The sequence below is a fragment of the Petaurus breviceps genome, unplaced genomic scaffold, assembly GCF_028583685.1.
Source record: "Petaurus breviceps papuanus isolate PSGF00001 unplaced genomic scaffold, PetGlider_PUasm1.0 90977, whole genome shotgun sequence".
In the NCBI taxonomy this organism is placed as follows: Eukaryota; Metazoa; Chordata; class Mammalia; order Diprotodontia; family Petauridae; genus Petaurus; species Petaurus breviceps.
In genome coordinates this window covers 10429143-10441499 of record NW_027187391.1, presented here as the reverse complement: position 1 = coordinate 10441499, position 12357 = coordinate 10429143, and the positions used below count along the sequence as shown (strand labels likewise).

The window sequence follows — 12357 nt, the reverse complement described above, 5'->3', positions numbered from 1 at the left end:
TATCCACAGATAAAAGATATGTTTTCATCTTGAATACTCTCTTTCCAGGATTTAGAGGTTAATAATCATAGGAGAGCAAGGGTGGTATAGAGTTCTTGGGGGTCAGGAGAGTTCTTGTTTTAAATCCTATTTCTGATTATTATTAACTGTATGATCATAGATAAGTCACTTAACTTATCTCAGCTTCAGTTTTCTCATTTGTAAAATGAGGTTAGCAATGTCTATAGTTCTTCTATTACAGGATTGCTGTGGGGGTCAAATAAAAATGCAAACTTCTTTTAAAGAATTATATGGGATATTAAAGTTATCAAAACTTCAAAATGTGGTAAGATTTTTGAGATATCCTGTATAAAGTCACCTGGTGTTATCATCATAATTGTATGGCTGAATAGAAGTGGACTAGGTTGCCTCTTGATGCTCATTCTAAGATTTGATTGCCTTGTGTTGGTAGAGGTTACTTTACCTATCAGTTTCAGCTTTTCTTTTAGGAACAAAGGCGTTATTTCCTCAATAAGGACAAAAAGATCTTCAACGTTTGTTCCTTGTCACTTAGTATAAGGCTGATTATCTGTTTTAAATTTAAGAATCTTTTCCCCCTTTCTTTCACTATGTATGAATACATAGTATTCTTTTTCACATTTGTGTGAGTTTTTCATGATTAGGTAGATAAAACATCAACTCACATACAAGAAACCTTGCGAATTAGCAATTCAGGCCAGTCTGAATTTTAGAAAAAGTTAAATGCAGTTATTGAACCCAAGTACATCTTATCACTAAAAATGTTAGAAAAATATTTCCAGGTAGAGATCATGCTTATATTAATAGATAAAAAATGTTGTAAAATGTTCAAGTCTAAGCATTATATTACCTTTTATATTGTATATATGAGTGAGTACACTTGAAAAACATTTATCCTCATTAGAAGGTATATACTTTGCTAGTGATCTTAGGTTACATAGTAAACCCTTTTTGCATAGTCCAGGTGCTATGGAATTACTGCAGATTTTTAGTTATTCAATTCTAAATGAATACACTTTTATCATCTGGATGTCATGGTCTCCTTTTTCCTAAATGTTGCTTTCCTCCCTCCCCCAATTAGTAGTCATTGCTTATATAAAAATAAGAGAAGTTTCTTTTAAAAAGATATTAGACTCAGATTGCTAAAATGTAAACCTGAAAAAATGTACATGTTTTCAATCTCTATTAATATAATCCTACATTTGTAGCATAATGGTAAAATTATTTTGTATAATTTTATCATTAAAAATATTATATTCTAATTCTTTGAATATTGATTATCCATATATGATAGCTCTTTATAGCTGGAATATTTTTTTAGCCAGAATACCTTCTCCAACTATACCAGATAAAAGAGATGAAATATAGAGCTAGAAAGAACTCCCCGAGTCTATCTACTCCAATCTTTTCATTTTACACATAAGGAAACTTTGGCTCAGAGAGCTTAAGGGGCTTGCCCAAGATCACATTGGTAGTATGCATCAAAGGTGAGTGTTGAACCCAGGTCAGCTGCTTGTACCACATTTGCCTCTCAATGATCACACTAAAGAGATGCTAAAACCCATTAAGAGAAAAATTGATCAGTTGAATGGATTTATTAATGAGAAATATATGCAGTCTTTTACACTAAAGCATTGCCTTTTTATTTTTAAAGTTTCAGAACTCCAGCTATCAAAAGGTCAATATTAGAGAGCTCTCCAAGAACTCCTACTCCATTCAAACATGCTCTTGCTGCACAAGAAATAAAATATGGTCCTTTGAAGATGCTAGTAAGTGTGGGGAGTTATCCCTAGTTAAGTGAATTTGTCCCTAGAAATGGAACTTGTCTTCTGACATCATTCTCCTTTTTAGCCTCAGACACCATCCCATCTTGTAGAAGATCTACAAGATGTGATCAAACAGGAATCTGATGAATCAGGAATTGTATCAGGTTTTCGTGAAAATGGTCCACCTTTATTAAAGAAGATCAAGCAAGAGGTAAGCAGAAAAATCTTTGGAGTGAGCCAACGTGTAACATCATAATCTAGAGTTTCCTCTTCTAGCCTCTTTGTCCTTCTTTCTCTTAGAGAAATGCTTGGTTGTACTATGATAATAGGCTATGCAGTAGCTCTCATGAATAATGCAGGTCTTTATAAACTGCTGATGGTCCATGCTGATTTCATCCTGTATTCCTTAGGCATCTACTAAATTTTCCTACTGCCACATGATAAATAATTTTGACAGAAGACATTCATCAGGACATAAAGGATCCATGATTGTGTTGGCATAAGTACTACCTCTACTTATACAGATTACAACAATTGTAGCTTGGTAGAGTCTTCACAAGTTTCCAGTTAGCTGATACAGTGGGTAGAATGGTGAACCTGGAAACAGGAAGAACTGAGTTCAAATTCAGCCTCAGACACTTGTTAGCAGTGTGATTCTGGGCAAGTCACTTGACTTCTCTCTGCTTCAGTTTCCTCATTTGCAAAATGGGAGTGATAATAATAGCACCTACCTCACAGGGTTGTTGTGAGAATGAAATATTTATAAACACTTTGTAAACCTTAAATCCTCCTCCTCCTCCTGCTTCTCCTCCTCATTCTCCTCCCCCTCCAATTTCTTCTCTTCCTCTTCCTTTTTTTCTCCTCCTCCTCCTTGTTCCATGATAAAACAATTTACTACTCACCACACTGGCCAAAATTGGTAACAAGCCTCTCTGACCTTTGTTCCACTGATTCTTAGACAACAGATACAGTCTGTCACACAGCCAGTACCCAGAGTTCTTGTTTTGTAGGACCTGCTGGAGCTTATGCTCTGGTGGTATATTTTTAAAAGCCCAAAGTTGTTTCTGCACTACAACCAGGCAGCAGAATGGGATTTTAATAGACATATAGGAAGAAAAAGGGAAAGGAAGAGAAGTCAGGCTAGCTATGCTAACCATTTCCTCTGCCTTCCAATTATGTCCTAAGGAATTTTCCTTCTTTTATTCCCAGCTGCCAAGGATATCCAGAAACTTAGAAAATAGGGATTTAGATAAAAAAGATAAAAATATTAGCACTTTCCATATATTAAACATAAAAAGACAAATGCTAATAAGCCTGACCTTTTGAGTGCCAAGATATCTGGGGTGGTAAAGAGAATGTTTCTGAACAGAAGTCAGAGTTTACAGACATACATGCTTGGGCTCATGCCAATGGTGAGGCAAGAATTTGAAATTTTGATCAGAAATCAGTTCACAAGTAAAAACCTTTAGAAAATAAATCTTCCTTTTTTTTTCTTTTTTATTCCTAGGCAGAATCTCCAACCACTAAAGCCGAAAACTTCTTCTGCTCCAATCATTGGGAAGGGGAGAATTTAAACACTCAGTTATTCACACAGGCATCTCCTATGGAAGATGTGCCAGTATGTATATACAGTTCAATATTAATTTTTCTTATTTAAGTTTTTTTAATTTTCCATTGGTGAGCTCAAGACTAGTGACAGAAGTCTAGCTGTATGCCTACTAAAATGCACTTCATTTCCAAACTTGCCCTTCCTTGTGTACCCTCTCTCAGACAGTAGATTTTGGATAGTCCTTGGCTTTCATTCCTGTTATTAATGGGCTACATCTGAGGCTGACATTATGTTTATGTAGCAGAAACTAATCCTCTTCAAATTCAGAATTTTTCATTTTCTATTGTTTTGTTATGTTTTAATAGTTGTGGGTCCTTTGGTTTTTACTTACTTCCAGGAAATAAGAATAGCAAGAAATACAGATTAGGATCAATAATTTTTACCTAAAGTTTTCCTATTTTCTTTTCATTGACATTTCTTATCTTTGATCTTACGGTGTGCCTTGCATGGAAAAGGTACACAACTGAAATATTTGTTGATTGATTTGGTTGCTATAGTTATTTAAATTTCTCATCTGCCTCCTAACTTCAACAAAAGTATAATTTGTGGAGAGGATTCTCTTCTCTCCCCAAAGTGACAAGTGCATAAAAGTACACACACACAGAGAAACCAGATCCTATCATCATTTAGTACTGGATATAGTATATCCAGGGATGTGTGGATGAGTGTTTAACAACTGGTTGGGGATGGGAGTTGTATGCACAACATACTTTTAAGCTTAATCTGCATTTTTTTAAACATTTTCTTTATCACTTTCCTAAGTTTAATCAATCAACAAAACAATGAATCAAACCCTGATTTGTAACAACATTTGCTAATTTTGGAGATGTAAATGTTCACACTAAAAATTTAACAATTAAAGAGCAAGCTGGCTCCAGAACACCACTGGTAAGAATTATGTGGCAAGAAACAAATGTGCCCTTTACCATAGCTTAGAAATCTTTATTAAAGAAATGCTATTGGAGCTGTAATAATGAGATTTTTCCTATGTTTGTAAATCATAATGTGAGAGGATTTAGAACTGAAAAGGACATTTTAGGTATGTCAACTAATTCAGATCTCCATTTAGCTCATTAGGAAGAGAATTTGTTGCAAACATATGCCTTTTCCAGTGGAGTTCATAGTGGGCCACTCTCTAAAAAATGCTAGAATCTTGTTTTATGTTCTAATTTCATTACATGTTATCTAATCTTGAAAACATTCCATTTTTCTTGTTCTTTTTAGAATCTTCTTACAAGTTCTGTTTTAATGATGCCAGTGTCAGAAGATGATGTCCTCAAAACATTTACAGTACCTAGAAATAGATCCTTGACTAGCCCTTTGCAGGTAATTTCTGTTCTAGCATTAGTATCATTTTATATTTTCACTGAAAAACTTGCTGTATAGTATTTTTTTTTTTGCCTTGTTTTAGACTTGGGGAAAAAACAAAAGAAAACAAAAACCAAGCCTCATTTGTATTTGTATAAGATAAGGCTGGATAACCATGGAGAACTCCTAGTCACTCAAGTGAGTCCCAGTAGGAGAAGGAATTGACATAGCTCTGGTGTTGACCTGAGAATAAGATCATGTGTTATATGTTATTATCAGTGTCTGCTTCCTAAGTTTTTTGACGTGTTATAGAAATGAGTTGGCCTGTATAGTTTCCTCTTTGACAGTTCTTTCAAAGCTTGCTCTTTTTCATACTTTTTCATACAGAGTTCAGACACTGTAACATTCAGATTTCAAATAGAGGTTGAAATTAAACAAATGGAAAATAATTCCAATATATCTGACTCCCAAGGGAAAAAGAAAAGAGTCATTTCCCAATGATGATCTGTATGGCAGCCACTGTTGGCAGTTTTTAGTGCTAGATAGGCTTTCCTTTGTAAGCCTGCATGTTTTGATCTTGCTCTCTTCTCCAGTGACCAGCCAGTATGTGCAATGGAAATGCGAATTACTCTAATAGTCTAAGAAAGAAATGATTAGGAAAGCAAACTTACAAAAAAAGTACAGATAATCTGACTTTTTTTTTAAACCTATACAAATAAATGACTATGACCTTACCAATAATACCAGAATTTCTGTTGCCCTGGGACCAGTTAAAAAAAATAGCACTTTTAAAGACTCTCTGGGCTTGAAAATAGAGGAGGGGCAGAGACTATGAAAAGCAAGAGAGCTAATCTAAGTGTGTTGCGATTATTTTCCAATTGGATAATTTCTAACTCTCTTTGAAATCTGAACATTATAGAATCTAAGCTCTTGTTTGGTGGTAGAATGTGAAAAAGAAAAAAAAAACATCTTCTAAACTCTTAATCAGAACTTGCAGACTATTTTCTGGCCCGCTTCACCATCTTTACCCATTTGCCAACTCCAAAATATCTTACCTTCATTGCCTGTTTTTTTTTTATTATAGACAGTACTGCTTGAAATTATGCCAATTAGAAATTCATGTAGATTATTAAAAATAATACTCTTAAAAATGTGAACAGTCTTGGGAGAATTAAGGGGCTATTAGTCATGTGTACATTAGTATAAACTGTCATGTGAGTTTGCTTTTCTCCTGATACCTAACAAAAATTTAGCTGCGCTAAGAGAATGGGAGATTTGATCAAAAGCAGAGTTAGCAAACTTTAGAGCATGGAATATGTTTGGGGACCAGAGTAGTTCTGAATATATTGCTAACATTTGAGACTTAGAACAGAATGTAAGTACTAGACTTCCATTAGCCTGAAGAAAGAGTCATTAGGAACTTGAAGGATGCCAGTGATAAACTTTTCCTATTTCATAATTTTGTCACAGATTGACCATTCATCCAGGAAAGGAAGAGGAAAAATTTCCTTTCTTCCACTTTTCCTTCTACATTATATGGCTCTGTTCCTAGGATGTAGAATATAGGCTAATACTATTTAAGTCTATCCATATGTGATAGGTTACATAGGCTTTCGTGGGCTAGCTTGGAAACCTGACCAACATTTATATCATTATTTCTATGGGAAATAGGAATTGCAAGGTCAATGAATTTCTTATCTACAAACACTTTTCAAGCTGAGGACTCTGTAATATATCCAAATTCAAGTGTAAATAGCTCTTAGGCTACGGGGGTGGGGGGTGTCATTGCCATTGCTTCCTTCAATTATCATGGAAAACTGAGCTATTACTTTGTTAAGTGTAATTTTATTTGTTTAATTATTTTCCAATTTCATTTAAAAAAATAAGTCTTTTTTTTTTCTTTTTGGAGGGGTAATTAGGGTTAAGTGCCCTAGGTCACACTGCTAGTAAGTGTTAAGTGTCTGAGGCCTGATTTGAACTCAGGTCCTCCTAACTCCAGGGCCAGTGCTCTATTTATTCACTGTGCTACCTAGCCACTCCTAACAATAATTTTTTTTTAAATTTTGAATTCTAAATTCTCTTCCTCCCTTCTTCCCCTTCCCTACCTCTTGAAAAGGCAAGCAAATGATATTGATTATACATATGAAGTCATGCAAAATATATTTCCATATTAGCCATGTTGTAAAAGAAAACACATTTTATTTTATTTTATTTTGCTTTTTGGAGGGCAATTGGGGTTAACTGACTTGCCCAAGGTCACATGGCTAGTTTTTGTGTTAAGTGTCTGAGGCCGGATTTGAACTCAGGTCCTCCTAACTCCAGGGCTGGTGCTCAATTCACTGCACCATCTAGCCACCCCATGAAAACACATTTTAAAAAAACAAGAAAAATAAAGTGAAAAACATATGCTTTGATCTGCATTCAGACTCCATCAGTTCTCTCTCTGGAAATAGAAAACATTTTTCATTATGGGTCTTAGATTAATGGCTTGACCAGAGTAGCTAAGTTTTTCTCAGTTGATCATCATTCCAATATTGCTATTACTGTATACCATGGTCTCCTGGTTCTTCTCACTTCACTTTGCATCAGTTCATATAAGACTTCCCAGGTTTTTCTGAAACCATCATGCTCATCATTTCTTGTGTGAGCTATTACTTTTAAAAATTACTATATAAAATGTGACCAGATTTTCAATATTTATAGAAAAGCAGCAAAGCATCCATATGTTATATTTGGTTTTATGTTTAAAATTTTTCATAATATAGATTTTTTTCAATGTATTCTTAAATTTTAACTCATAGATGATTGATAATTCATATCTAAAACATTACATCTAGGATTAGAGTTAGTAAACTAAGGTTTCATGATATGCCAGTTTATTTAATCAATGTAGACCATCCAACTGGGTAATTCAAATCCTGCCTAATCAAAAACAAACCGAAAGTAAGTACATTTTAATGCTTGAGTTGTCTCATTTTATCTGGCCTGAATTATATAATCTAATATCTATGCTGATTTAACTGAATATCAATCAGATCTTTCCTTCACTTTTTGCATATTGCCGTAGTCCAGAAATGTGTTCCTAAAATCAATCCCAAATTCTTGTATGTTTAACATTTGAAATTGCTTCAAGTAAATTCTGTGATAACATTTAATTTTAGAAGTCTTCCAAGCCTATGTAAATCTACTTGTAATAACTTAATACAACATTTTGCTTTAAACATAAATCAATTGCAAAAAATCCCGATTGGCAGTTAGAATCTATTCATTTAATCCTAAATTTTACAAGTATATCTTCTGTCATATTCACTTACTATAACAGCATTTTGTTGTCAGGAGAACAGAATTCATCTATTTAACTTCAGGGTGTGTCTTGCATATAACCATACAACTTGTAAGAGATTTATATTAAAAATAAGAGATTGTCAGTATGGTTTCAAAGAGTTATTACATAGACCAGGGCATAGCACTGTGTATATAATAGGTATTTAATAAATGCTAGTTGACTGATTGACTAACAAAGAATTTTCATTGGAACCAACTAAATATAATTCCCAAAGATATTATGAGGTTTCTTGAAAAAAAAAACTTCTAATTTATTAAAACCAACAAATGCTCACTGAATTAAATTTAATATATGAATCACTAGTATGATATTACAATTAATTTTCAAACCTATATCATACCTCCAAAAATTACACTAAATATCAAAAAAACTCTACTGTTGTACATAGTTTTGTCAAGTTTTATGCATATTAGTTTCATAGAGTGTAAATAATACAAATAAAGCAAATGCTTTCACAAATAAAATGGTTGAGGTTGTCATGATAATGAAGATACATCTACTTTGACTAGTTATATAATTATATAGTGTCTGTCCCAATTTTGTCTGGTTTGGCCATGTATCAGCCTTTTAGGCAAAGTTGCCATTTAAAAATAAGGCAAAACATCCATTTAAGGACTGAAATAGTGGGCCAAAGGATTGCTTTGTAGTGTGTGTGTGTGTATGTGTGTACATACATATATAAGTATTTGTATATGTGTATGTACACACATATATGCATTTATTTTAGATGCATGTATATATGGTAACTTTGGCATATACATGTACATACACATATCCATAGAATTTGTTGATATTTTCCTTTAAAAATTAAATCTGTAAGAAAGAATGAATTTTGATGAAACTTTCCCCAACCATCTTAAGTCATTAATGATTTTACTTAAAAGAATAGCTTTCTAAAGTCATTAATGCAGAAAATAAGGTTTGACTTTTAAAAATTGCTTGCTACAATCTCAAAGTGTTAAAGCTAACCTGGGTACTTTTATAATAAAAATATTATGAGAACTTTCTTAGACTTGAGTTTTTCATCTTCAGGTATATGAGATGCATACATCATACTACAAATTATGCATTCAGCCTTGGGGTCCTCTCTGTATTTGAATTGGAAAAGGGAGTACACTGTGATAAGATTGTGTCAGGATGTTTTGAATATGGAGGTACAAAGAGGGTATGGTTGGGACAGAGTCACTAGAAAAACTGATAAAATTCTATATGGTGCAGTGGTAAAAGCAGTGGATTTGGAGTCAGAGAAATTTGGATTTGAATCTCAGGTCTGCTTTTTAACTAATTGTGTAAACTTGGGCAAGTCATTTAACTTTCCTGGGTCTCAGTTTCTGTATCTAGACAATTGAGGTGTTGAACTAGATTATCAACTTGCTATAGTGGGTAGAAAGTTGCATTTGGAATCAGGAAGACCTGGGTTCAAATTCTACCTCAGATAACTGCCATCTGTGTAGCCATGGGCAAGTCACTTAATATCCTTCAGACTTAGTTTCCTAATCTGAAAATTGGGATTATGATAGAACCCACATCTCTGGATTATTGTGAGGGTCAAATGAGAGAACATATGTAAAGCATTGTGTAAACTTTAAAACACTAGATAAACATTAGCTTCTATTCTTCTCCTTACATTTCTAAATCCCATGATCCTAAATTATGCTAAGACTTTGCTTCATATAAGAAAAAGATATACTAAGTCTAGACATTCCTGTAACTTGATGCCTCTGTATCTGTACTTTCCTTTCTCCATGCAAGGTTCCTGTGGGAGGGCATCTGGGATTCCCAGGGTAACTCATCTCTTTTCTAGTGAGGAGGACATTGAACTAATGCCATCCTTAGTCAAAGAGGAGAATAGAACTGAATGTTTTTCAGTGTTTTCCCATCATAGAGAAAAATATTTCTGGTCATGCAAATATATCATTTAAAAGTTAGAAATAAATAAATTGTGTTAATTTTAAGTTTCAGGGTTAAATAAAAACTATGGAGTTGAACCTTACTGAAGTTACAAACCTTCTGAACTATATTTTTCTCTTATTTTATAACTTTTTTTATTTCTTATTTAAAACCTTAGTTAGAAAGATGTATTCATATACATTTAACTTGCTCACTTTCCTTTTTTTTTTTTGTAACCACAGAATGACAGCCTTAAATTTGAATTTCCTGACTTGTTGGTTTGTCACAATCTTAACTTTTTTTAAACAGCAAGTTTAATTTAAGCAAATTTTCCAGCTATTTTTATATAGACATTTCACCCATGAGTCTTAGAATACTACTGATGGCAGCAACAACCCAGCTTTACATTTTCCTAATTTTTAATATATTTTGAGCCATTTATATTACTTGTGTTTCTGATAGTTTACACATTTTTAAATGATTTAATAACCATTTAAACATTTCATAACATTATAGCAAAAACTAGTGTAGCATTCTTGGTAGCATACCATAGACATGTTCATAGGTAATAAATAGGGCTAAGAGATTGTCTATTTCCTAGAACACAAGCAAAAAAAGGTCAAAGATTTAGAGCTTTAACAGACTTTAGAGGTTTTTTGGTCCAACCCTTTATTTTACAGTTAAGGAAACTGAGGCCCAGGTAAAATATCTTGCCTAAGCTCAAAAGAATATTAAGTAGCAAAGCAGGGAATCAATAAGTCCAGCATTCATTCTTCTACATTGGAGCTTTGCCAGTGACTCAGCAGCTTTTATAATATCAAGAGATTTAGATCTGGAAGAGACCTCAGATTTTACCGCATCTGACCCCCTCATTGTACAAATGAGAAAACTCAGTGGGGAAGTAACGTTTTCAGAGTTCCCACCATGCATTCTTACCCCCTTCTTTAGTATTATGATGTTCCTTTCCTGCAGCACCTATAATTATCCTGAAAGAAGAGGCCAAGCAATGCTAAAATATGATTGATTTAATCAACTCTGTGGATAAAATCAGTTTAAGCCCATCTGACATTTGGTGGTTGATTGATTTTTCCATCTTCCCACTACTGGGTTGTATAAAGATAGTCTACCTGAGACATTGGGGCATCCTTCATTCAGGTGCTTTTAATTTCCCTTTTCTCTTCATCCAGAAGGTTCTCAGTATTGGTCACTTATTCCCACTTCACCTGACAAAAACTCACTTTGGAATTATTAATGTTTCAGTGACCTATGCCAATATATGTCCTATATTAAGCAAGCACACTGTACCTTTTGAATTTAATTAAGAATGACTAATTAAGGATGGAAAAGGGTTAGAGCTCAGTCAGGACACCCTGCTCCAGGCAAGCTTAACAAGACATGATGACTTGGTTTTTATTTAATGACACCTGGGGCAAATAAACATTCTGGGACTGATTATTCCCCAGACCTGTCAAGGTAGAATTGATTTTGGGAAACTTGGACCTTCTATTCATTTTTGTTTATTAAGCTATAACCAACAAAGTGACAAGTGAAAGAACATGCTATCTTTATGAATAATGATGATACAAGAGATCAGAGAGGTATGGTAGTCTAGTTTATGATCAAATTTTTTAGAACTAAAAGCATAGAAGCTGTTGCTTCCAGAATGCACCAAAGGTACTCCATCCATATTTAATAATATGAAATATTTAGCTTAACGAGTGATTATTAAAATAGGATTGGATCAAAAGGAAATGAATTTATGGACTCATTTGCACCTTGTTGTACCACTACTCACCCTGGGGGGTGGGGGTGGGGAACTACTCCACAAACCAACAACCAAAAATTGTAATGCTTTCTTTTTTCATGAGCAGCACAGCAGCTGGCTATTCTAGGCCTGACAATGGAGGGAGTGAGTTTCAATGGAGCATGTGGGGGCAGTTAATGGGAATGTGTTCTATATACAGGGGAACAGAGAACTACTTAGCTAACTCATCAAGAAGATATTTTTTCCCATGATTAGGATTTCTTTAACATCACCTCTTTACTAATAACCTATATACCTTTTGGAAATATCTCTGATATCCCAAATCTTAAGTTTCAAAAGTATTTATTTTTAGGTGAATTGAGTAGAACAAGTAGTTAATCCACATTGCTGCTTCTTTCCTCTTATGTAACTGTTCTTCCACCCACTACTTTTTTCTTTTTGGTTAACATTAGTATTGCTTAAGAGTAGTTTGGATTTCCAGAAAATGGTAAAATGGACTAGCTTTCATATGTACATATGCATTTATGATAACATGGTGGAATAGATGGAAAGCTGGCCATGAAGCCAGGAAGATCCAGGACCAAGTCCCACTTCTGACACTATAACTTTGGGAAACTTTCTTAAGCACTCAGGGCTCTCTGGGCAACTCTCAAAG

The 12357-nt window shown here is 34.0% G+C and overlaps 1 protein-coding gene across 7 annotated transcripts in view; it reads left to right on the top strand.

Annotated features, from left to right (window-relative positions):
* The window catches only part of MYB (MYB proto-oncogene, transcription factor), a 37864-nt gene that overhangs the window by 17577 nt on the left and 7930 nt on the right, over positions 1–12357 (top strand). For all 7 annotated transcript variants that reach the window (XM_069077317.1, XM_069077316.1, XM_069077315.1 and 4 more), the window contains 4 exons: positions 1673–1787; positions 1870–1995; positions 3292–3402; positions 4618–4719. In XM_069077317.1, the coding sequence (XP_068933418.1) occupies positions 1673–1787; positions 1870–1995; positions 3292–3402; positions 4618–4719 (454 nt within the window). The remainder of the gene's footprint in view (positions 1–1672; positions 1788–1869; positions 1996–3291; positions 3403–4617; positions 4720–12357) is intronic.